General features: G+C 38.9%; 1 protein-coding gene across 4 annotated transcripts in view; it reads left to right on the plus strand.

Moving 5' to 3' along the window:
• Positions 1-24,734, plus strand: part of MBD5 (methyl-CpG binding domain protein 5) — a 254,423-nt gene extending 229,689 nt beyond the window's left edge. For 3 of the 4 annotated variants that reach the window (XM_077829817.1, XM_077829816.1, XM_077829818.1), the window contains 2 exons: positions 19,661-19,736; positions 22,094-24,734. In XM_077829817.1, the coding sequence (XP_077685943.1) occupies positions 19,661-19,736; positions 22,094-22,165 (148 nt within the window). In that variant the 3' untranslated portion in view covers positions 22,166-24,734. Of the gene's footprint in view, positions 1-19,660; positions 19,740-22,093 lie in introns of those variants that run through there. The other variant, XR_013347482.1, reaches the window with a different exon arrangement.
• Positions 24,735-25,909: the final 1,175 nt, after the last annotated feature.

The raw sequence follows: 25,909 nt of genomic DNA on the forward strand, positions 1-25,909 counted from the left end.
GGGACCTGCACCTAGCATGACCCAGAGCAGCAATTTCAGGGAAAGTCTTGCTTGGCCCCAGGCTGGAGCATGCCCAGTGTGGATGAATTCTTCTGAGATTTTTACTGTTAAACTAGCATGTGTACACTGCAGTTTTTCAGAGGCTTATAACTTGGCCAAAATTGAGTTGATTTTCACAGGGACAGCCAAAGACATCCCCTGTCAAATTTCTAGTTCCTGCTTCAAAGTATGGGGGCAAGAGAGGGTTTTTTTAAAAAAAAAAAAAAAAAGATAGCCGGAATTTTTTAACATGGGCAAAACAATGTATTTGTCCTTAGCCTCATTCTTGGCAACACTTGAAGCATGTTGGCTGAAATTGGGCGGGGGGGGGGGGGATTTCAGCCTAAAATAGACACCCCAACATAGAAAATTTCAGCTCAGGCAGTTAGTTTAACAAAGTTATAAGTAACTGAAAATAGGGCCTTATAAGGGGAAGTGCCAGGCAATGTTAATAGTTAGTGCTACCAGCTCCACCAATAGCATGCGCCGTAAATTTAGCCAATATGGCCAGGTTATAATTGTAGGGAAGACTATAATTTTCAGTTTCTCAATAAGTGCATAAGTTAAGACTGCAACATCAAAACTGTATGATCAGTAATGAAAATGCCATAATTGTGCATTAATAAATATACCAAACTGTTCATTTTTCTTCAGTTTTTCAATGTTCTCTAATAACTAAGTTATGGTGTGATTTGCATTACATGATTTTTGGTTCACTTCTTCAGTAGTGGAAAGGAGAGGGTTTAAATACACCCAAGGCATTCACTAGTAGTCCAGTAACATACCATATGTTGTAATTAATTTGTAATATTGTCTGTCAAGTTAAGGTAGACCAAAGGTATTGTGGTCTATTACATAGCTTCTCAAATGTGGGCACTTAAATTTACATACCAGAATAACAGGTTTCAGCACTCAAGCACTGATTGATTCCCCTAAATAAACTATGATGATGATGGTAACATTCATAGGTTGATGCTCAGGTAGGGACTTAGGTGATCCAGCCAATACTAAAGCGCCTAAAATGTGTATTTAGGTGCTTAATTTTTAGGTATCTAATTTTAGGCTCCTAAATTGAGATTGTACCGAGAGTGCCCAGGTACTACCCTGATGGGCATTTTAGAAATAGATATCTATTAATACGTGTGGTCCCTGGTATATGTCTCCCTTTATCCGTCGTTTCACGTATCCATTGCTCATCAATAGGAGAATGTGTTCCGATTCACATCGGTCCCGAACTGCATCTCCGTCACATCACCTTTCGTGTGGCTTTTCTTTGGGTGCTTCCCCCAGTGTTCAAGAGGCGCTGGGAGAGAGGGGATCGGGCATGCTCGGAGGAGGGGGCGGAACTGGGTGGGAAGAGGTGGGGCGGGGAGAGGTCAGGAAGAGGCGGGGCGACCAATTATTTCTTATGGGGAAAAATTCCCCCATATCCGTCATTTCAGTGTCCGTCGCCCTTTTCAGGAACGCAACCCCAACATATACCAGGAACTCCCTGTAATACGTTCAACATTTTGTTTGTCATCAATATTTTCATAGAACAATTCTAGAAGATGTTATCCTCATTGTAATTCAAATAATTGTATTTTTCTTCTTACCTTCTTTCAACTGGCTAGATTGCCTTACAATAATGATTTTGGTCTATTATGATTTTAAAAAAAGGTTGTGGAGCAGTTTTTAAACTAAGGTCTGGGGGAAAGCCGACAGGTGCGGAGGAGCACGTGGTTTGGACAAAGACATCTCTTAAGGGAGGATCTATTAATAGAGATTCTCCATGTCCTAGTAAGTAGGAGAGGATGGAAGATGATAAAATACAGGTGGGATCTGATGAGAAGCAGTCAAATGAAAAAGAAAAAAAAGTCCCATTCAATTACATTAACAGACAGCTAAAAAGTGACAAGTTTTTAAAGTGCTTATATACCAATGCTAGAAGTCTAAATAATAAGATGGGTGAACTAGAGTGCCTCACATTAAATGAGGATAGTGATATAATAGACATAAAACAGAAACTGGTGGAATGAGGATAATCAATGGGACACAGTAATACCAGGGTACAAAATATATTGGAAAGCCAGAACAGGTCATGCTGGTGAGGAATGGCACTATATGAGAAAGAAAGCATAAAATCAAATGAAGTAAAAATCTTAAATGAACGAAACTGTACCATAGAGTCTCTATGGATACTAATTCTATGCTCTAATAATAAGAATATAGCAGTAGAGATATATTACTGATCACCTGACCAGGATGGTGATAGTGACTGTGAAATGCTCAGGGAGATTAGAGAGGCTATTAAAATAAAAAACTCTATAAAAATGGGGGATTTCAACTATCCCCATATTGACTGGGTACATGTCACTTCAGGACGTGCTGCAGAGATAAAGTTTCTTGACACCTTAAATGACTGTTTCTTGGAGCATCTAGTCCTGGAACCCACAAGAGGAGAGGCAATTCCGGATCCTGTGTTCTCCTAAGTGGAACACAAGATCTGGTCTAAGAGGTGAATATAGCTGGACCGTTCGGTAATAGTTACCATAATATAATAAAATGTAACATCTCTGTGGTGGGGAAAAAATCCACATCAGCAGAACACTGTAGCATTTAATTTCAGAAAGGGGAACTACACAAAAATGAGGAGGTTAGTTAAACAGAAATTAGAAGGTACAGCGCCAAAAGTAAAATCCCTGCAAGCTGCATGGAAACTTTTAAAGACACCATGATAGAGGTTCCACTTAAATGTATAACCCAAATTAAAAAACGTAGAGAACGAAAAATGTGCCACCATGGATAAACAAAAGAAGCAGTGAGAAGCAAAAAGGCATCCTTTAAAAAGTGGAAGTTAAATCCTAGTGAGGAAAATAGAAAGGAGCATAAAGTCTGGCAAGTGAAGTCTAAAAAATATAATTGGGAAGGTCAAAAAAGAATTTGAAGAACAGCTAGCCAAAGACTCAAAAAATAATAGCAAAAACATTTCTAAGTATATCAGAAGCAGACAGCCTGCTAAACAACCAATGGGGCCACTGGATGATCGAGATGCTAAAGGAGCTCTCAAGGACGATAAGGCCATTGTAGAGAAACTAAATGAATTCTTTGCATCGGTCTTCACAGCTGAGGCTGTGAGGGAGATTCCCAAACCTGAGCCATTCTCTTTAGGTGACAAACCTGTGGAACTGTCCCAGATTGAGGTGTCATTAGAGGAGGTTTTGGAACAAATTGATAAATTATACAGTAATAAGTCACCAGGACCAGATGGTATTCACCCAAGAATTCTGAAGGAACTCAAATGTGAAATTGCAGAACTACTAGCTGTAGTTTGTAACCTATAATTTAAATCAGCTTCTGTATCAAATGACTGGAGGATAGCTAATCTGATGCCAATTTTTAAAAAGGGCTCCAGAGATGATCCTGGCAATTACAGGCCTGTAAACCTGACTTCAGTACAGGGCAAACTGCTTGAAACTATAGTAAAGAATAAAATTGTCAGACATGTAGATGAACATAATTTGTTGGGAAATAGTCAACATGGTTTTTGTAAAGGGAAATCATACCTCACCAATCTACTAGAATTCTTTGAGGGGATCAACAAGCATGTGGACAAGGGGGATGCAGTGGAAATAGTGTACTTAGATGTTCAGAAGGCCTTTGACAAGGGCACTCACCAAAGGCTCTTAAGCAAAGTAAGATGTCATGGGATACGAGGGAAGATCCTCTCAGAAATTGGTAATTGGTTAAAAGATAGGAAACAAAGGCTAGGAATAAATGGTCAGTTTCAGAATGGGGAGTGGTAAATAGTGGTGTCCCTGTACTGGGACCAGTCCTATTCAACATATTCATAACTGATCTGGAAAAAGGGGTAAACAGTGAGGTGGCAAAATTTGCAGATGATACAAACTACTCAAGATAGTTAAGTGCCAGGCAGATTGCAAAGAACTACAAAAGGATCTCTCAAAACTGGGTGACTGGGCAACAAAATGGCAGATGAAATTCAATGTTGATAAATGCAAAGTAATGCACATTAGAAAATATAATTCCAACTATACATATAAAATGATGGGGTCTGAGATCTTGGAATCATTGTGGATAGTTCTTTGAAAACATCCACTCAATGTGCAGCGGCAGTCAAAAAAGCGAGCAGAATGTTGAGCATCATTAAGAAAGGGATAGATAATAAGACAGAAAATATATTGCCTCTGTATAAATCCATGGTATGCCCACATCTTGAATGCTGCATGCAGATGTTGTTGCCCCATCTCAAAAAAGATATATTCAAATTGGAAAAGGTTTAGAAAAGGGCATAAAAATTATTAGGGGTATGGAATGGCTTCCATATGAGGAGAAATTAATAAGACTGGGACTTATCAGCTTGGAAAAGAGACAACTATGGGGGGATATGACTGAGGTCTATAAAATCATGATTGGTGTGGAGAAAGTAAATAAGGAAGTGTTATTTACTCTTTGTCATAACACAAGAACTAGGGGGTCACCAAACGAAATTAATAGGCAGCAGATTTAAAACAAACAAAAGGAAGTATTTCTTCATACAGTGCTAAGTTAACCTGTGGAACTCTTTGCCAGAGGATATTATGAAGGCCAAGACTATATAACAGATTAAAAAAAGAACTAGATAAATTCGTGGAGGATAGGTCCATCAATGGCTATTAGCCAGGATGGTGTCCCTAGCCTCTGTTCGCCAGAAGCTGAGAATGAGTTTCAGGGAATGGATCATTTGATGATTACTTGTTCCATTCATTCCCTTTAGGGCACATTGCATTGGCCACTGTCGGAAGACAGGATACTGGGCTCGGTGGACCTTTGGTCTGACCCAGTCTGGCCGTTCTTATGATTCGAGTTTTTAATAGTTTGATTTAAAAAATATAAACAGTATATTTAAACAGCAATGGAAAATAGTATCTTGATATTATGTAATCTATTTGTCTTGAACATTTTACATTGCTTGTATTGTTTCTCTTCATAAGAACAACACATGCAATTTGAAATGTTCAAAACAAATAAATTACATAATAGTCTCAAACAGATACTACTTTCATTAAAAGATGAAGTCACTTTGGCTCTCCTAAAATGTTCATGGAGAAAAAATGCATTTTATGGAGGAAGAATTGCAAGGTTTTTTTATTCTGATAAAGTAATCCTGCAAAAGTACTGTTCCATTTTAGAACTGATATTTTAGAGAATTGATTATTTCTGCAATTGTAATCCTATCAAGGCAGTTATACTGTTAATTTCATATATAAATATAAATTCAAAATGAGTGATATTAAAATAGAAGTTCAAACTTATAACTTCAGCACATAATTTTCGAATTTGTAAAATATACTATATGGCTAGGTTTGTTTGAGGGAATATTAAAAACATTTGCATCTTGTCTTCATTTTCATGCTGTATACTATAAGGAGTTACAGTGAGGATGAATTTGTCCAATAATGTTTGTAATAAACTGCAGTGAAACTTAATAGTGGACTTCTAAAAATATAAACACTGTAAATGTTAGCAAGTGTTTAGTTTTGGCTGTGCATTCACTGTTTGACTTTAGCCACCTGAAGAAATGGGATTATGTGAATTAGTAGAGAGAATTTAGGAAGAGTTTTATATTCCAGGTCAGATAACTATCTCTTCTTCTTTGACTGATGATCTCTATCTGTATTCCACGGTGGGTAGGTTCACATGTGCTCCATGCACCAGAGACTCTTAAGATTTTTGCTAGCAATATCGGTTGGTCTTCACCTGCACCATTCTCCTCCCCATGCCCTGTTCTAGGGCATAAGGGGCTGTGCAGCCCAACTCCAGTTCCTTTCTACCATTCATGATCTGAGACTGGAACCCTTCAGTGTCTTCTTCAGCATTTTATCTGTAAATAGTCTTTACTTGTTCATTGTAGTTTTAGATAATTTCTTAGTTTTAGCTAACTAAGGGTAAGTTTAGGGTCCTCTCCCCTCACACCCCACGCCCCCCTCAAAGGAGTGAGTAATATGTCTGAGAGCCCAGGATCCCAGGAGTCAAGAACTGGGATTCCTGCACCAAGGCAGTCCTCCTGAGCGATGACCACCAAAAGGGCTTCTAATACCTTGTAGAAGCTTCCATTCCCTCGAAGAGCAGCATTCGCCAATACTTTCCCAGCCAAACCTGTCAAACCTATGAGTACAGGCTTAGAAGATTAGGGGATCAAGCAGCGAGGCCCCTCTCTGACCCAGACTAGGTAAGCCTCCATGTGCAGTATGCAGCAGCATTGAGAAGTGTTCCTCCAAGCATGATGACCTCCAGTTCTGGAGCTGAAAGGAGTAGAGCTAAAGACTCCTCCACTCAGGGACATGAGGAAGGTAGGAAACACTCTCAGAAGAACAAGCACAGTGTTCCCCCCTCTTCTTCTTTCCATTCCCAACCTCCCGCTAAGAAACACCTTTTTTGGGGACCTTTGAGAGCTGTGAATCACTCCAGTTACTGCATCCATCTACCCAAGATCCCAGTACTCAAATTGGTGGCTGTCAGGCTCATCTCTCCCCATTCTCTCAAGCCTGGCAGATGAAACACAAATGGGTCCTCAACATAGTTCATACCAACTACACCATAGAGTTCTTCTCCCCTCACCTTCCAAAACCTCTTTCCTCATCCATCTTCAGGGACCACTTTCAAGAGAGAATGCTCATTCAAGAGGTATACTCCCTCTGTCATCAAGAAGCCATAGAGTTGGTACCTCCTCAACACCAGGGAAAGGGTTTTTATTCTAAATATTTCTTTATCCCCAAAAAAGAAGAGAGAATGGAGACCCATCTTAGACGCAGAAAGTTCAATGTGTATCCACAAATTGAGGTTCAGAATGGCTCACCCCAGTATCCCTCACTGAACAATGGCAACTGGTTCACAGCTGTCAATGTGAAAGTTGCCTACTTCCGCATAGAAGATTCCTGAGGTTACCTGTAGGTCTGAACCACTGTCAACAGAGGATGCTCCTTTTTGGCCTTGTTACAGTGCCAAGGGTATTTAGAAAGGTGCTATCAGTTATGGCAGCTCATTTCCATTACCAGGGATCATCAGTTTTTCCCTACTTCGATGACTGGTTATTGATGGGGAGATCTCATCAGGAGGTACTGACAACAACCGCATCTCTGTTCAGTCTTCTTCACTTGCTGGGACTCTGCATAAACACAGAAAAGTCTGTCTTAGTACCTGTGCAGACTGTAGAGTTCATTGGGGCAACACTAGACTCTCTAAGTGCCACAGCATATCGTCCTCAGGGCAGAGTCCAGTCTACAAAGGACCTTGTCAGTCAATACAGTTGAGCTCCCAGATGTCAGTCTGATCATGTCTCGTCCTTCTAGGTCATATGGGTTCCTGTCCTAGGAGACACCCTTTATGAGTCTTCACCTTCATTGTCTACAGGCTTGGTTTCGGTCATTATACATGCTGAGCAGACACAGTATAGACAAACTAGTCTCACTTCCCCTCAGAGTGCGAGCTTCTCTAGCCTGCAGGATGTGGGTACAGGGAACAAGTGTCTGGGGGAAGAAGTCCTTTCACTACTCCCCACCTGAGGAGACATTGATCATGGATGCCTCTTTACTGGGTTGGGGTGCTCATATAGACAAGCATATAGTGCAGGGAACATGGAGTCCTCGAGTTGTGGGTGAACAAAAACCTCCTAGAACTACAAGATGTTTGTGAGACCTGCAAGTAATTCATATAAATCCTGCATGTTAAAGTGATGTTAGACAACAGTGTTCTACATCAACAAACAAGGAGAAGCAAGGTCGACCCCTTATATATAGGAACTGTCAATCTTTGGAACTGGTATATTCACCACCAAATCTGTGTTAGCAGTGCACCTCCCAGAGATATAAAACACACTGGCAAACAGCCTCAGCAGACATTTCTCCAAGGACCACGAATGACAGCTGCATGACTCCATGGTACAGAACATATTTCGGCAGTGCTAGTCTCGGTTTTGTGATCTGCTTGCATCTCAAGAGAAAAGAAAATGCCCAATCTGCTGTTCCAGAGGGCTCAAAGTCAGGACTCCATGGAAGAGACACTTCTAGTTCCTTGATTGGGAAAGCTAACGTACACCTTCCCTCCCATTCCATGTCTAGCTTTCATTCTGAGGAAGATCAAGCAGGATAGAGCAGTGGTCATCCTAATTTCTCCCAGATGGCTCAGAAAATTGTGGTTCCCCAATATTCTTCAGATGTTAGCGTGCCTAACCGTCAGTATTGAATTCTTCCTGGACCTATTGACCCAAGTGAAGTGAAAGGTCAGGATCCGAATATAGCTTCCCTCCATCTGACAGTCAGGTATTTCGATACCTTCTCTTATTAAGCTAAATAGATTGAGCTTTTAGAATATCACTATAAGCTTTTATAATATCACTATATTTCTATTCCTTTAATCATTCACATGTTTTTTTTCTCTGAACCCTCTCCAATTCATCAACATCCTTCTTGAACTGTGCATGCCAGAACTGAACACAGTGTTCCAGCAACAGCTGCACCAGTGCCAAGCATAGAGGTAAAATAACCTCTTTACTCCTTCTCGGTTCTTCCGCAGTCTTACATCACAGGATCACATTTGCTCTTTTGGCCACACCACCACACTGAGAGCGAATAATTATCCACCATGACCCCCAAATCTTTTTTCTGAGAATCGCTGCTTCCCAGGACATCCTGTAAATACAGCCTACAGTCTTTGTTCCTAGATGTGTACATTTACCTTTAGCCATGTCAAAATGCATATTTTTTGTTTGCACCCACTTTACCAAAGGATCCAAGAGAACTCTGAATCAACCTGTCCTCTTCATTATATACTACTCTCCCAATTTTTGTGTCATCTGCAAACTTTATTAGTGATGATTACCTGTTTTCTTCCTGGTCATTGATAAAAATGTTAAATAGCGTAGGGCTAAGAACCAGTCCCTGTGGGACCCCCTGGGAAACACACCTGCTTGATGACAATTCTCTGTTTACAGTTACATTTTGAGATCTGTCAGTTAGCCAGTTTTTAATCCATTTAATGTATACCTTGTTATTTTTATATCATTCTAGTTTTTTAATCAAAATGTCATGTTATACCAAGTGAAATGCCTTACAAAAGTCTAAGTATATTATATCAACACTATCACCTTTATCAGCCAAAACTAGTAATCCCATTAAAAAAACAGGTTAGTTTGACAGAACCTATTTTCCATAAATCCATGTTGATTTGCGTTAATTACATTATCCTGCTTTAGTTCATTTTTAATAGAGTCCCATATCTGTCTCCATTATCTTGCTAAGGATTGATGTCAGGCTGACAGGCCTATAATTATGTGGGTCATCACATTTAACCCTTTTAAAAATTGGCATAAAATTAGCTTTCTTCCAGTCTTCTGGATCTTCCCCAGTGCACCAAGACTTAATTAAAATCGACATTAACAGTCCAGCAAGCTCCTCAGACAGCTCTTTAGCTCTTGGATGCAAGTTATTTAGACCTGCCAATTTTCAGCTGTCTGATTTCAGTAACTTCTGTTTAACATCCTGCAGAGATACTAGTGAAATGGACAGAGTGTTATCACCATATGATGAGACTATGTCATCTATTTTCCCCCCAAATACAGAACAGAAATATTGATTGAATATTTTTGCCTTTTCTAAATTGTTATTGATAATTTTACCATTTTCATCTAGTAATGGACCAATACTATTGTCAGGATTCTTTTTGTTCCTAATATATTTTAAAAATTCCTTCTTTTTGTCCTTAACCCTGCTAGCCATACACTTCTCTTTGTGTTCCTTTGCTTCCCCTATCCCTTTTCTACAATTCCTAACTTCTGATTTATATTCATTACTATCAACTTCCCCTTCCTTCTATTTGTAATATATTATTTTTTTTAATAGCTGCCTTCACTTCTGCTCTAAACCAGGTCAGTTTTTTAAACAGCACAGCCTTCTTCCTCAATTGTGGGATTATGTTTTTTGGATATTTAGTAAGGTGTTCTTAAATTCTTCCCAATTATCATTCACATTTTCTAATTAAATTAAATTAAATTCTCCCTCTCAGCTGATTTGGCTCCTAATTGTTTTCAGCTTTCTGAAATTGTCCCTATTAAAGCACCAAGTATATATTACTGGTCTGGACATTATTCTGCTTGTATATCATAAATCTGAATAAGTCATGATCACTTCTGCCTAAACGACCATTAATTTTTAGTTCAGTGATCAGTTCCTCTTTATCTGGTTAGAACAAGGTCTAATAAAGAATTCCCCTATGTGGGTACAACACTTTTTGTGTTAGGAAATTGTCTTCTATAATATTGAAAATTGCAAGGATGTTTTAGTACTGGTAGCCTGAAACCTCCAGTGTATGTCACTCAAATTGATGTCCCCCATGATCACGCAGGGTCGTTCCCCCCTTCCCCCCCCCCCCAATACTATAGATAGGTGTTTTAGGATGCAGTCATCCTGTTCCTTTATGTGATTTGGAGGTCTGTAGCAAGCACCAGCTAATAGCCCATCTTGTGCTTTATCTTTTAGGACACTGATCCAAAAGCATTCAAGATCATGTTCTTCTGAGTTATTACTGACTCGGAAACAGTGGCACTCTCCCTTGCCTTTTGCCCACTCAGTCCTTCCTAAATGCTTCCTCTAAACACATATACAAATTCTGAAGTCGCCATCATTAACAATATCAAAATTAAATGAACTCCCATCCCTAACTCTTTCCCAGAATCTCTACTCTTCCCATAGTCATACTCCCTTCTCAACGAAATGCCTGAGTGAATACATGAGCTCTGCAGTAAGCCTTGAAGATCAACAGATGTGAGCTCTGAACAGGAGAGGGTGCAAATTCCAGAGTTAAGAACTTTCCATCAAGAACACCCTGCCTTCTTTTCCTAGAGGTACAAATGTAGGAACTGGTAGCAAAAGAGTGATCTGAGCTGCCAAAGTAATACAGATAGAGGTAGGGAGGAATCTCCCTGTAGTGAGGACTCAAAATGGTACAAGGCTGTGTAAACACAAATCAACATCTTCAATTGCACCTGGAAGCAGATAGAAAGCCAGTTCTACTTATGGAGAACAGATGTTTTACACTCACACACATATTCCCTACTGTTGTCACCTGTAAGTAAGCAGGCAGAGAAATGGTTGCTATTTGCCGAGCTAAATGAAATTGAAAATATGCTGATGGCTACTGATGACACTTGATGATCCCTGTATTATGAGCTTCCTTGATGAAGAAAGGAGTACTGGTATTCTCTCCCAGTGATTCCTACTGCATTACTAACATCATCTCTATCTTGTGTATTAAGCTTCAACAGACTTGCTCTCATCCAGTACACAGTCTTCCCCCAGGCATTGAGAAATCAAAGAGAATATATGTAGCTACAGCTAGAGAGAGAGAGTGAGAGCACATGCAAGATTAAGATAACAAGTCTAATTCACAGTTGCTTGAACCTCTTCCACCACGTCCAGAATCTTGGTGAGCAAAACAGACTGAAACATCACTGATAATATAGTGTATTTGTCTCCTATCAGCATAGACCCACTACCAGACCGGTAGCCAGTCCAATCAGAATACAATTTATCTTATCCTTGAACAAAATTGAAAATTTTGTAGTGTTATGCCTTTGTTCTGTTCCATAGTGTGTATCACTAGGGTTTTTTGTAGCAGAAACTGATGAATTAAAAATGATTATTTTGGAAGTCTACAGATTCATTACATTTTATGAGAGTAAATAATTTAGTCAAGCAATAATCATTATTTTAAAAATGTTTCCACATTATAGCCATGTATCTTGCATACTGGCCTGACAGCCATGATTCCTGATCTCTTAAAAATGTTGATGTTAAAAGGCTTTTAGCACAGCAGATTGGTTTTATTTATAATTTTAATCTGATTTTAATTATTGTATGTTTTTAGTTTTTTAATCTGGATTTTTTTTTGTTTTTGTTTTGTTTTGTTTTTGGAAACACCAAGGATATTTTGTTGATAGATGGTGTTATACATTTAAGTGATTTATTTTTATCATTTTTTTTAAAAAATCCATCATTCCTTGACTCTAGCGAATAAACTTAATTTCTTCTACAATTCTTTTAATCAGCCTCTGATATAGTAGTTAACTAAGACAATGATGTCTCTTTCTCTAAGAAAAAAAACTTTTTTTACATTAATATATATTGTCCAAGTCATAAAATCATAGAAATTAGCTGCTGAAAGTGAATAAATCATCTAGTCTGTCCCAAGGTGGCAATGCAAAATTCAATGTTATTTGTTTGTTTAACGTTTCCAAAGATAACGTCCAGTCTTTTAAGCAGAGGTAGACTGAAAGAAATACAATGAATGCCGGTTGGTAGCTAGCAGGCAAGGATGTATAGTTACCTATTAAACATCTTCCTATGCTAATCTGCCTTCTAGTCAGAAAACATGTTATTACCTCTCCAGGAAGCTCAATAGTTAATGAGTGGTATTCTGGGTAGAAACAGATGCATGTCTAGGAGTCAAGCTATCGATGAGAGACTGCCTTTGAGGGAGTCTGAAACACTTATTTATCTTTGAAATACCTCCATATGCTGATCTACCTTCTAGGCAGAAAAAACCATTATCTGCTGCAGCTTTGGTCAAATACTGCTTTCCAAGCCAGCTTGAAAGAACATATTATTGGGAAACCTGAGATCTACCATATAGGTAGATTTCCTATTATGAATGCAAGATTGTCAGTGAAAACAAATTCTCGTGCTTTTGACACTTTTTTTTTAAATTATTGCTCTATCAGTTTAATTAAATGCCAAATGATTTAGCTGGCATTCACTGTAAAACCATTAGTCCTATTAAGACATTAATTTAAAGGCTCACAAGGTCTATTTCCCACTTTGGCAGAAGGTGATTGAGAAAGTGATCACAGAGCAACGCCAGAGGTACCTGAACCATCAGAATGTTCCTTTCTCTAAAATGAACAACATGGTCTTGTTTCTTTAACCCTCAGTCTTCCTTCCCCCATTCTCTCCATGCTTGTTTATTGTAAATATTCATTGCATCATGTCATAGAATCATAGAATATCAGGGTTGGAATGGACCTCAGGAGGTCATCTAGTACAACTCCCTGCTCAAAGCAGGACCAATCCCCAACTAAATCCCAGCCAGGGCGTTGTCAAGACTGACCTTAAAAACCTCAAAGGAAGGAGATTCCACCACCTCCCTATGTAATGCATTCCAGTGCTTCACCACCCTCCTAGTGAAAAAGTTTTTCCTAATAAGCAACCTAAACCTCCCCCACTGCAACTTGAGACCATTACTCCTTGTTCTGTCATCTGCTACCACTGAGAGCAGTCTAGATCCATCCTCTTTGGAACCCTCTTTCAGGTCACTGAAAGCAGTTATCAAATCCCCCCTCATTCTTCTCTTTTGCAGACTAAATAATCCCAGTTCCCTCAGCCTCTCCTTATAAATCATGTGCTCCAGCCCCCTAATCATTTTTGTTGCCCTCCGCTGAACTCTTTCCAATTTTTCGACGTCCTTCTTGTAGCGTGGGGCCCAAAACTGGACACAGTACTCCAGATGAGGCCTCACCAATGTCAAATAGAGGGGAACGATCACGTCCCTCGATCTGCTGGCAATGCCCCTACTTATAGAGCCCAAAATGCCATTAGCCTTCTTGGCAACAAGGGCACACTGTTGACTCATAACCAGCTTCTCATCCACTGTAACCACTAGGTCCTTTTCTGCAGAACTGCTGCCTAGCCATTCGGTCCCTAGTCTGTAGCGGTGCATAGGATTCTTCCGTCCTAAGTGCAGGACTCTGCACTTGTCCTTGTTGAACCTCATCAGATTTCTTTTGGCCCAGTCCTCTAATTTGTCTAGGGCCCTCTGTATCTGATCCCTCCCCTCCAGCATATCTACCACTCGTCCCAGTTTAGTGTCATCTGCAAACTTGCTGAGGGTGCAATCCACACCATCCTCCAGATCATTAATGAAGATATTGAACAAAACTGGCCCCAGGACCGACCCTTGGGGCACTCCGCTTGATACTGGCTGCCAACTGGACATGGAGCCATTGATCAGTACCCGTTGAGCCCGATGATCTAGCCAGCTTTCTGTCCACTTTGTAGTCCATTCATCCAGCCCATACTTCTTTAACTTGCTGGCAAGAATACTGTGGGAGATCGTATCAAAAGATTTGCTGAAGTCAAGAAATAACACGTCCACCGCTTTCCCCTCATCCACAGAGCCAGTTATCTCGTCATAGAAGGCAATTAGATTAGTCAAGCATGACTTGCCCTTGGTGAATCTATGCTGATTGTTCCTGATCACTTTCCTCTCCTCTAACTACTTCAGAATTGATTCCTTGAAGACCTGCTCCATGATTTTTCCATAGACTGAGGTGAGGCTGACTGGCCTGTAGTTCCCCGGATCCTCCTCCTTCCCTTTTTTAAAGATGGGCACTACATTACCCTTTTTCCAGTCATCTGGGACCTCCCCTGATCGCAGTGAGTTTTCAAAGATAATGGCCAATGGCTCTGCAATCCCATCCACCAACTCCTTTAGCGCTTTCAGATGCAGCGCATCCGGCCCCATGGACTTGTGCTCGTCCAGCTTTTCTAAATAGTCCTGAACCACTTCTTTCTCCACAGAGGGTCGGTTACCTCCTCCCCATGCTGTGCTGCCCAGTGCAGTAGTCTGGGAGCTGACCTTGTTCGTGAAGACTGACGCAAAAAAAGCACTGAGTACATCAGCTTTTTCTACATCCTCTGTCACTAGGTTGCCTCCCTCATTCAGTAAGGGGCCCACACTTTCCTTGACTTTCTTCTTGTTGCTAACATACCTGAAGAAACCCTTCTTGTTACTCTTAACATCTCTTGCTAGCTGCAACTCCAGGTGTGATTTGGCCTTCCTGATTTCACTCCTGCATGCCCGAGCAATATTTTTATACTCCTCCCTGGTTATTTGTCCAATCTTCCGCTTCTTGTAAGCTTCTTTTTTGTGTTCAAGATCAGCAAGGATTTCACTGTTAAGCCAAGCTGGTCGCCTGCTGTATTTACTATTCTTTCTACACATCGGGATGGTTTGTTCCTGTAACCTCAATAAGGATTCTTTAAAATACAGCCAGCTCTCCTGGACTCCTTTCCCCCTCGTGTTATTCTCCCAGGGGATTCTGCCCATCAGTTCCCTGAGGGAGTCAGTCTGCTTTTCTGACGTCCAGGGTCTGTATTCTGCTGCTCTCCTGTCTTCCCTGTGTCAGGATCCTAAACTCGACCATCTAATGATCACTGCCTCCCAGGTTCCCATCCACTTTTGCTTCCCCTACTAATTCTTCCTGTTTTGTGAGCAGCAGGTCAAGAAGAGCTCTGCCCCTAGTTGGTTCCTCCAGCACTTTCACCAGGAAATTGTCCCCTACACTTTCCAAAAACTTCCTGGATTGTCTTTGCACCGCTGTATTGCTCTCCCAACAGATATCAGGGTGATTGAAGTCTCCCATGAGAACCAAAGCCTGCGATCTAATAACTTCCGTTAGTTGCCGGATGAAAGCCTCATCCACCTCATCCCCCTGGTCCGGTGGTCTATAGCAGACTCCCACCACGACATCACCCTTGTTGTTCACACTTCTAAACTTAATCCAGAGACTCTCAGTTTATTTTTCTGCAGTTTCATACCGCAGCTCTGAGCAGTCATACTGCTCTCTTACAATGCAACTCCCCCACCTTTTCTGCCCTGCCTGTCTTTCCTGAACAGTTTATATCCATCCATGACATGTGAGTTATTCCACCAAGTCTCTGTTATTCCAGTCACATCATAATTCCTTGACTGTGCCAGGACTTCCAGTTCTCCCTGCTTGTTTCCCAGGCTTCTTGCATAGGCACTTAAGATAACTCGCTGATCGTCCCACTTTCTCAGTATGAGGCAGGAGCACTCCCCTCTTGCGCTCTCCTGTTCGTGCTTCCTCCCGGTATCCCACTTACCTCAGAGCTTTGGTCTCCTTCCCCCGGTGAACCTAGTTTAAAGCCCTCCTCACAAGGTTAGCCAGCCTGCTTGCAAAGATGCTCTTCCCTCTCTTCGTTAGGTGGAGCCCGTTTCTGCCTAGCACTCCTCCTTCTTGGAACACCATCCCATGGTCAAAGAACCCAAAGCCTTCTCTCAGACACCACCTGCATAGCCATTCGTTGACTTCCACGATTTGACAGTCTCTACCCGGGCCTTTTTCTTCCACAAGGAGGATGGACGAGAGCACCACTTGCACCTCAGACTCCTTTATCCTTCTTCCCAGAGCCACATAGTCTGCAATGATCTGCTCAAGGCCATTCTTGGCAGTATCATTGGTGCCCACGTGGAGAAGCAGGAAGGGGTAGCGATTGATGAGTCTCTGCAGTCTGTCCATCACATTGTGAATCCTAGCTCCTGGCAAGCAGCAGACTTCTCGGTTTTCCCGGTCAGGGTGGCAGATAGATGACTCAGTCCCCCTGAGGAGGGAGTTCCCGACAACCACCACCCGCCTCCTTGTCTTGGGAGCGGTGGTTGTGGAACCCCCATCCCTAGGACAGTGCATCTCATGCCTTCCAATCAGTGGAGTCTCCTTCTGCTCTTTTGCCTCAGATGTATCATCTAGTCCACTCTCTGCATTAGTACCTGTGGAGAGAACATGAAAACGGTTGCTTACCTGTATCTGCATTGCTAGTACATGGATGCTCCCCTTTCTTCTTCTGGAGTTAACATGCTGCCAAATTTCTTCACCGTCCTTCTGTCCTCACTGCGCAGCCTGCTCTGAATCTTCAGAATTTTGTGTCCATAGAAGCATATCCTGACGTCTGTCCAGGAAATCTTCAGTTTCTCTTATGCACCTCAGGGTCGATACTTGTTTCTCCAGACCTTGAACCTTCTCTTCCAATATGGAGACCAGCTTGCACTTTGTACAGACAAAGTCACTTCTGTCCTGTGAAAGAAAGCCAAACATGGCACATCCTGTGCAGGTAACAACAGCTGAATGCTCACCATCCATATTACCTTCCTTCTAAGAGCTTCCTCAGGTGTTGTAGTAACTACTCAGAGAAGCCTGCAAGATGAAAGCCTCAGTGGGCTCTCTGCAGGCGAACTCCCTGTGTTTACTGCTCAGCTGGTTCGCAGCTGACTGGCTTTTTATAACAGTCAGGCCCACTCAAGGCTTACCTGGAACAAAGCACTCCCAGTTCAGACATGTCTAAGGGCTTGTTTAGAAATAGATTTTACACCAGTTTAAGTTAAACTTGTTTTTTAAAAAAGAAAAGGAGTACTAGTGGCACCTTAGAGACTAACCGATTTATTTGAGCATAAGCTTTCGTGAGCTACAGCAAGTGAGCTGTAGCTCATGAAAGCTTATGCTCAAATAAATCGGTTAGTCTCTAAGGTGCCACTAGTACTCCTTTTCTTTTTGCGAATACAGACTAACACGGCTGCTACTCTGAAACTTGTTTTTTAAAGCAAGTTAGTTAAACCAATTTAAATCCCTGATTTAGTAGTTCGGTTTAAAAGTGGCTTAGTTCAGTTTAGTTTAAATCTGTTCCTAATCAATGTAAGACAGGTTTATATTAGTTTAAGAATCTCCACGTAGCTTTTTGCACTGGTTTAACCAAATCAATTTTTAAATCAAACATTTAGTTAACTGGTGCAATTTTGCATGTAGATAAGTCTTAATGAGTCTTTCAGGCAGGAGTCATGTCTTTCTGTCTGTTCTGTAAAGTGCCCAGCATGCTTTTGCATACTGCAGAATAATAAAAATGGATGGAATGTGGGAATTGTTATGCATTCCTTTTGGTCCAAGCCTGGGTATAGTACAGACAAGATGTTAGTATGTGTCATGGAATATTTTCTTTAGGTAATGGATGAGACACAGCTCTCACTGCTCTTTATATGGGATCTAGCAATTGCTTTTGATAGTTACTGAATTCAATATGTGGACTAGCTGGGGTGGATGGAATTACTGTAGAATGTTTTTTTTCTTTTTTTTCATGCTGCTGTCAGGACAGTATTCCTTTTGAACCCTTGTCTGTCTTCAGTTGGGGTGGGGCTTCCAGTCATGGCCCAGGTAGCATAATTATCTTTCTTAAAGCAAAAAAAAAATGATTTTTTTAAAAATGCTGAAATGTAAAAGGGGATTGTTCCATGGATTATGGGCTTGGTCGTGCACTGCTGAAATGAAGAAGGATCATCCCAATGCTTAGGGTACTAGCCAGGGCCTCCAGCTGCATGGGTGCAGTTCCCTGCTCAGCCACAGACTCCCTGTGTGACATGGAGCAAATCAGTGAGGTCTCTTTGCCCCAGTTCTCCATCTGTAAAATGTGGAAATAATAGCACGTCCCTATCTCATGGGGCTGTTGTGAAGATAAATACATTCAAGACTGTGAGGTGCTCAGATACTACAGTAATGGGGCCATGTAAGTACCAGAGACAGATAAACATTAGATCAAGTGGGCTATCAGTCTGCTACCTTTCAAATTCACTTTATTTTTTTTTCCAGCTACGAATGCCAAGTGCCGGGTCTAAATTTCAATTTTAATTTATTCCACTGGATACTAAAAATAAAGCCCAGCTGAACATATATGCCTAGGAGCTTAAAAAGTTGTCAACAAATTATGTCTGGTGCAATGCGGGAATGACCCTAATAATGTGTTTGAAATACTGTTTGATAAGTCGGCACTTCTGGGAGTGCCAGGCACAAAAATATGACCCAGAATGCTGCGTGTGGTATTTAAAATGGAAAACTACTTTTAATAAATGTAATGCACATAAACTGAATCCGTGAGTGTAATATTTGGAAGTGAACTGAGCAGCACAGTGATTTGGCTAAAAACAGTGGGCGGCAGTGTGTGTGACTGCCACGATTCAGAGAAACAATGGGACTTCTCTCCTATGACTAACTAAAGAGACACATTCACAATTGAGCTCCAAGTATTTGGGGAAAATGAAAACCTTGCAAAACAGTGTCATTCTCCAGGTGGATGTCAACCTGTATTATTTTTCAACAGCCCTCTTGTGAAGTACTAATGTAGCCTCCAGCTACAGAGTAAGTGCGATATGGGACGCAGATAAAGGCAGGCCAGCATTAAGGGTTAGTCAGTTCTCTGTCATTCTTTGAAGTAGCCCAAAATAACTGAATCTTCAGGGAATGACAGTTCTTTGGCATGCATAATGACTGCTCAGAGTCAAGTTCATGAAAGAGACGCTGTTCTGTAATACCTGTTGCTCTCTTAACAAAAAACAAACTTTAACGCTGACAGCTAAGTCAAATAGCACAACATGCCACATTTTGCATTTAAACACAGAAAATCAATCTAGTGATGATATCATGTGCTTTTGCATTCTGTTTATAGATATCTTTTCTCTTGTGGAGATTATAATTCCTGTTTAATTTATAAAAGTCTTCTCTTTAAAAATAAAATAAATAAAACAAAGGGGTAGCACAAGCCTTTATTTTAAAGGAGAACACATATATGGGCCATAACTTACTCTTATTATTTGCACAAATGGTTCCTTGGCTGTCAATGGGAGATCTATATGCTGAATGAAGTTAGTAGAATATGGGTTATTTATGTATGTATTTTGATTATCTACAGTCTTTGAAAATGGGGTATTTCCATTGAAAACAAATATTAACAGAATTTTTTTTTCATTCTAGAAGCGGAAAGCTAAATAACCATTTAGAAGCTGCTATACATGAGGCCATGAGTGAGCTGGACAAAATGTCTGGGAATGTAAGTCTCTTTGCTTTCTAGTTACATAGGTTTTTTTTCATTTTTGTGGAGTTTTCAAGCTGTCGCAGTTTTTGTAATTATTATGATTTAACAACTTAAAAGTTGAAAAAGATTTATAATTTCAGTTAGATTGTAACTACTCTGCATTATTGCTCTCCACCCACTGTAATTATTGGACATATCTTTCATGTGTGAGGCCGACCAATATTTTGAACAGATCCTCAACTCCCACTAACATGCCTGGAGTTTTGCCTGAATAAGGAGTGCAAGAACTAGACCCAATTGTTTTCAAAGTTTGTATATCAAGATGTTGAAACGACATTAAAAAAATCTTTTGACTGTAACACTCCAGTGAATAATCTTAATCTAACATGAAATGAAAAATATCATAGGAAGTAAATTAAGATGAACAAACTTAACATCAGAACCTGACTGTGCTTGTTTTATTTTTTGTTTCCACTTTTATTTTGTGGCATACAGACAAAAGAAATCTCTGATAATGTAATACACTTTTAAAATACATTTGGAGATTTTTTTTTGTACTCTTATTATAACAGAAGTCCATGCAGATGATTAAAAATTAAGTACAATACATTAAAATATTCAAAACTTCTAATTAATATTTTAGTAAGTATTAATGGTTTAGCTTTTAAAATAAAATTGATTTTTTTTCCTGATATTCTAAACCTCAACCCTGAAAAGACTTATGCACATGCTTAATTTTACACAATCAATAAGACTTAAATGGATCTCTTTATGGTGCATAAAATTATGCATATGCAGAAATCTTTTCAGGATTGGCACTTTAGACTTGGTTTTAGTACCATCTGGAAATAATATTAGTGATACTGTCTTTATCTCTTGCTGTCTGTTTTGAATTGTTGATAAAGCTGAACCTTTTGGTTGTTAGTTTTACTAATACAGAATTATGGGTTTTCATCTAACTCAGTGGCAATTTTGCAACTGACTGCAGGGGAGGTAAGATCTGATCATAGGTCTCTATAAGACCATCTATCCTACAAATATAACCAAAGCAGGGGATCTGGGTACGATACATTGGCCTCTAACCCTATTACATCACAGTTAAAAATGTTTCCCTGGGCAGTTTCTATTGTACCCATGTCATATAGCTTTCATCCAGTTATGCAACCCAAATGAAACAGATACATGCTACAACTCTTAACTACGATGCAAGCTGGGTCAGGGAGAAACTGTGCTGTAATCAGGTTCCCTGACCAGGTTGTTTTTGTTGTGTTGACAAGCCTGATGTAACAAATTTTGTATCCTAAAATAATCTCTCGTGAGCTACTTTGTCACAAATCCTTAATCAAGATGAGGTTTATTTTCATAAATAGTATGATGATTGGGAATAATAGGGTCAGAAAATCATAGGTCACCAAATGTAGTTCTTACACATTTTGAAATAAGCTTTTTTTAATTATCACTGTTCAGGCAGGACTAGTAAATTTTAAATGTAACACATGTACGGTACAATTGACATAGAGCATAACTGATGCTAGCAATAACATCTGTTCACTATATGATAAAATTATTCAAGGCAGCTAGAATTTAAGAGCTATGATCATGACAAAGAAATTTTTTCATATTGTTCAAGGATTTGTATTTTTTGATTAACTGTTATTTGTAATCTACAGATTGCTTTTTTCCAGAATACACAGCCTCACTTCTACCAACAGATGGTGGTGGTATTCCATATAAAACCGCAGAACATTGTTCTGCATTCCATTTCTCATAGCTGTGTTATAAATGTGTTTAATAGTTTTATATGATCATGATCTTTTCTCCCAGCTTTGAACTGGGAACTAATAATAGACATTGAATGGAAAATAATTGATTTAAAACATTTTCACATGCTAATTAATCTACTGTTCAACTTGAAGTTGATGATGATGGATGAAAACAGTTTGCTCAAAATAGTTTATCCCTTAAATTCATGTCTCTGGTAGTGCTGTAAGTCTGTCTCTGTTTCCACATTCTGTTTCCCAGTATATCCCTCTTTCTTTCTACTGTTATCCCAGTTTTGTAAACAGTTTCCCCTGGAGCCTAACATTATTACTGCTTTGTGCTTCAGTTCCTTGTATACTATATAGTAATGTGTAAGTGGTATCTGTCTCCTGAGACTTGAGGTATCCACACTGTGACACCTATGTTCAACCCCCTTCAGCCCAGAGCTTGATGTTCTTGAGTTTACTTCTAATTCTGCTTTTAATGTGGAAAATTAAAAGCTGTATCACCAGGGAAGCATAACTTTTCAAACAATACTGTAATTGATTGATCACTAACAGGTTGCTTTATTTAATTTTCTATGCTAACCCTTTCATATACTTATTTTCTAGGTACACCAAATCCCACAGGGAGACAGACAGGTGAAACCTCCAAAACCGAAGAGGAGGAAGATCTCTAGATAACATTGAATGTCTTTGTTACTGGTCCAGTACTTATCAAATTGAACATGCACATAAATCAGTATATAGGTATTGATATAGATATTATATCAATATTTATATCAAGGACAGATAGATACCATCAAAGGGTGCTAAGCGAAATAGGGGTACAATATTTTTGTTGATCATGTGGGATAGTTAATGCTGGATAAACCAATCAGATTCCTTGAAAGATTACAGTAAAAATGTCAGATGATTACTGAATTTTTTCTATAATACTAAAATTGTGATTATAAAAATAGTCCAAATGTTTCTGATAAATTTTCATTGTGTATATAGATAATACAGAATTTCATGGTGATATCTGAAATGTAAATATTGTACAATATTGTCATGTACAAGCGTACCTAATGCACACTTTATCTTTTATTGTACAAAAAAATAGTGTACAAAATTCTTTGGTTTCTATTGAGTACACATACAAGAGACTACCAGTGTAAAGTGATAAATAAAAATACAGCCTAAATGCTTTTATATGATAATGTAAAAGATGCTGTTTTTGTATTTAACAGCAGAGAAAAGGCATGATTATGTAATACCTTAATTATGACATACACTTCACACCACTGAGTGTTCATTTATATTGTCTGTTTGGAATGAACCTTGCCTGGAAGTACTGTACTCCATTTCAGGTCTCTGTAGGAGAGTGCAACCTTGCAGATTCCTAAAGGGATGTGGGATCACAGGTCTAATTAAGAATTCAAAAGCTGCAACCACTGGTTGCATTTTATTTACTTAAGTTTTAAAGTAGAATGCTGTAGATTTTTTTATTAAAGTAAAAAGAAAGCTTAGATGGAATATTTTAGTCAGCCATTTCTGTAGTTGAAGTTTCATAGCCACCTTCTAAACTAAGCAATTTATACCACCATTGACTTTGAACTCCCCCCAAACCCTATATTTGTTAACCGAGGTTATTTAGCCTGATTAAACATTCTGTTTACATATATGAGGGAATGGCCCTATTTGAAAATATGAGTGTTAATGTTAATTACAATTTGATTTTGCAATGGAATAAAAGGGCATGCTCCACAGCGTTCCTAAAAAATAATTCTAGTATCCCTCATACAGTATTATTAAATTAGAAGTTAAAGGTGGCTTACAACACCATTAGCAACAGTAATTTTATCAGTATTATGTAACATATCAGATTTATTTTATTTAAAAAGAATTATTTATACCCTTAACAGATTCTTATATATATTAATGTGGCTGAAATGTGCAGGTTAAATCTATTAACGAAATTATTTATGTTATATTAAGTGAATAATGTGAAACATATGTAGAAAGGAAGTAATACACTACAGATAAACAAGCCTAAAGCTGTGAGCCATTGTAAAAATAACAAAAAGTTAATAAGTGTAGCACATTGTCATCATTTTTTTCAATTTTTTCACATTGTGGTGGTGGTACACCCCCCTTCCCAAAGTAAATTCTCATTTTGCCCTGCCTTGTTCCAAGACGGAGTCCTTAAAATGGACCTCTTCATCTGGGAACCACCACCTCTTTAACCTGGAATTCCTTTTTCCCTGGAATGGCATCCTATAGTTAAGACTGTTAGAAATCAGCATCCTCTGAGGCTGATGACCTTGCCACTCTACTGATAACCACCAGTTGGCACTTGTACAGTGAGTAACTATTCCTCTCCCCATTGACTTTCCCCAGAACTCAAACTCAATTATCTGTGTGACATGACTGAGATCCACTGGCCCAGAGAATAAAGAGACCTGAGGACATTTCCAAACTCAGCTTTCTTGTGCCACAGCACATAGCACTACCCCTGGGCTAACCTACTTTTTCATGTCTCATACAGACAGCTCTTATTTCTTTTTCCCCCACCCCAACCTGATGGAATGCAATTAGCTACACTAAGCTACAGTGGCCTGGAGGCAGGAACCCTTCCTTCTACTGGGTAGGTTCATTTGTCTTTTGTGTAATGGCAGGACAGACTGCCATGGTCCTACATGCAAACTCATGTGAAGTGATCTTTTGTGTAGTTTAGTTAACACTTTTTTGTTACAAGTTGATGTGTTTGTTATGTTTAAAGAGTTAATGTTGTCCATTTTTCGTATCAGCCTGCTTTTCTGCTGTTTTGTCTACACAATGTTTTTATTCATAAATACGTGTGTGTGTGTGTGTGTGTGTGTGTGTGCGTGCGCGTGCATTTGTTTATATTTAGTTTGGTTTTTTTACCTTTTGCTTTTCTGTCCTAACACTGAGTTTGTATTGACCAACCCTTCTTTTGGCATTTTAACTAATTAGGTTTGTACTTTCTCACCAATGTATACTTTACATTAGTAGACTATGTAAAGTATTTTTGTGCACTTGATTTCATTGGTTAATAATGGCATTGATGTGGGTGCTAGGAATAGTTTGTTTCAGTCCATACAGATTTTTTTTCTCTTTTAGAGTTTTTATGGTTTCATGTAAGCAGTTAATGTAAATATTGTGAGCATTACAGGTCATGCAGTGTTGTAACATTTTAAAAAATGTTGCACCTACTTTACAATTAAAAAACTGGTCACTCATACTTGAATTTTGCCCATAGAGCCATTTCTTTCTCTTTGCATTAAAGCATAATATAGTTTTTTGATGGAGGCCAAGACCTTCTTTCTACATTATTATTTTTTGTTTAACAAATCTATATTTTTTCTAATAGAAGACTTAAAATGAAAAATTTTAAAAATACTTTTTGCCTAGTTTCTAATTTAAGAGAGTACTCCTATATTTAGAGGGTGACAAAATACCCCATTTTGGAAAGTGGAATAATATTTTAATTGTCATTAATTTGGCACTGTCACATTACCCTGTGAACCTTAAGTGACTGATGAAAGTGAGCCCACAAGAGGAATTAGTTTTTAATTAGCTTAATTATTTAAAATTTGTATGGTGTTTTGAGGATACAAAGTATCCTCATTGTTATTTATTTATTTATTTATTTATTATGCTTTATTTATCAAGTGGGTTGTAGTATATTGAGTCATTCCAAATGAGATAAAAATCAAAAGTATTATTCCTCTTTCTATCATGGTGCATTTTTAAACACCATTTAAGAAAAAATATTTCCATTCATTTCAATGGACTTCCTTTGTATTCCTGCTTCCGACAAAAAAAATTATTGCTGGAATCAGCTATGAAAATAGCTTTCCCATAGCCCAACAAACAAACAACACATTTTGGATGTGCGAGGTCTATTATACTCAGTCTAAGATTTAAAGTGCTGCTCTTTTTTTAAAAAAAAAAATTCAAATGTTAAGTTATTTACTAAGTCAGTTTTGCAGAAGGTTTAGAAGTAATGCACTACCATCTGAGTCCTGGAGTTTGATGAAATAGAGGGCTTGTGGTGGACTGAATTACCTTAGAAATACTACCTTTCTTAGTTACAGTTTGTATTTTGCTATGTAGGGTTGTAATGTGAGAATTCCAGCAGAGCACTAGCATAAAAATGCTTTTCTATTTAAAAAAAAATCCATTCTAGTCTTACTAAGAATTAGAAAAAAATTAATATCAGTTTTGTAATTTTTGATAAAGTTGTCGATATGATTAAATCACCAAAAAAAGTTACTGTGATGTTCTCTTCGGGGCAGGGACCATGTCTTCCTTTATGTTTATAAAATTCCTAGCACAGTGGGACCCTGATCTTGAATGGGGTCACTGGCTGCTACCATAGTATTAAATATTAGATAATGATGTTACAGTTAAGTAAAATAC

The sequence above is a fragment of the Eretmochelys imbricata genome, chromosome 11 (genome assembly GCF_965152235.1).
Source record: "Eretmochelys imbricata isolate rEreImb1 chromosome 11, rEreImb1.hap1, whole genome shotgun sequence".
In the NCBI taxonomy this organism is placed as follows: Eukaryota; Metazoa; Chordata; order Testudines; family Cheloniidae; genus Eretmochelys; species Eretmochelys imbricata.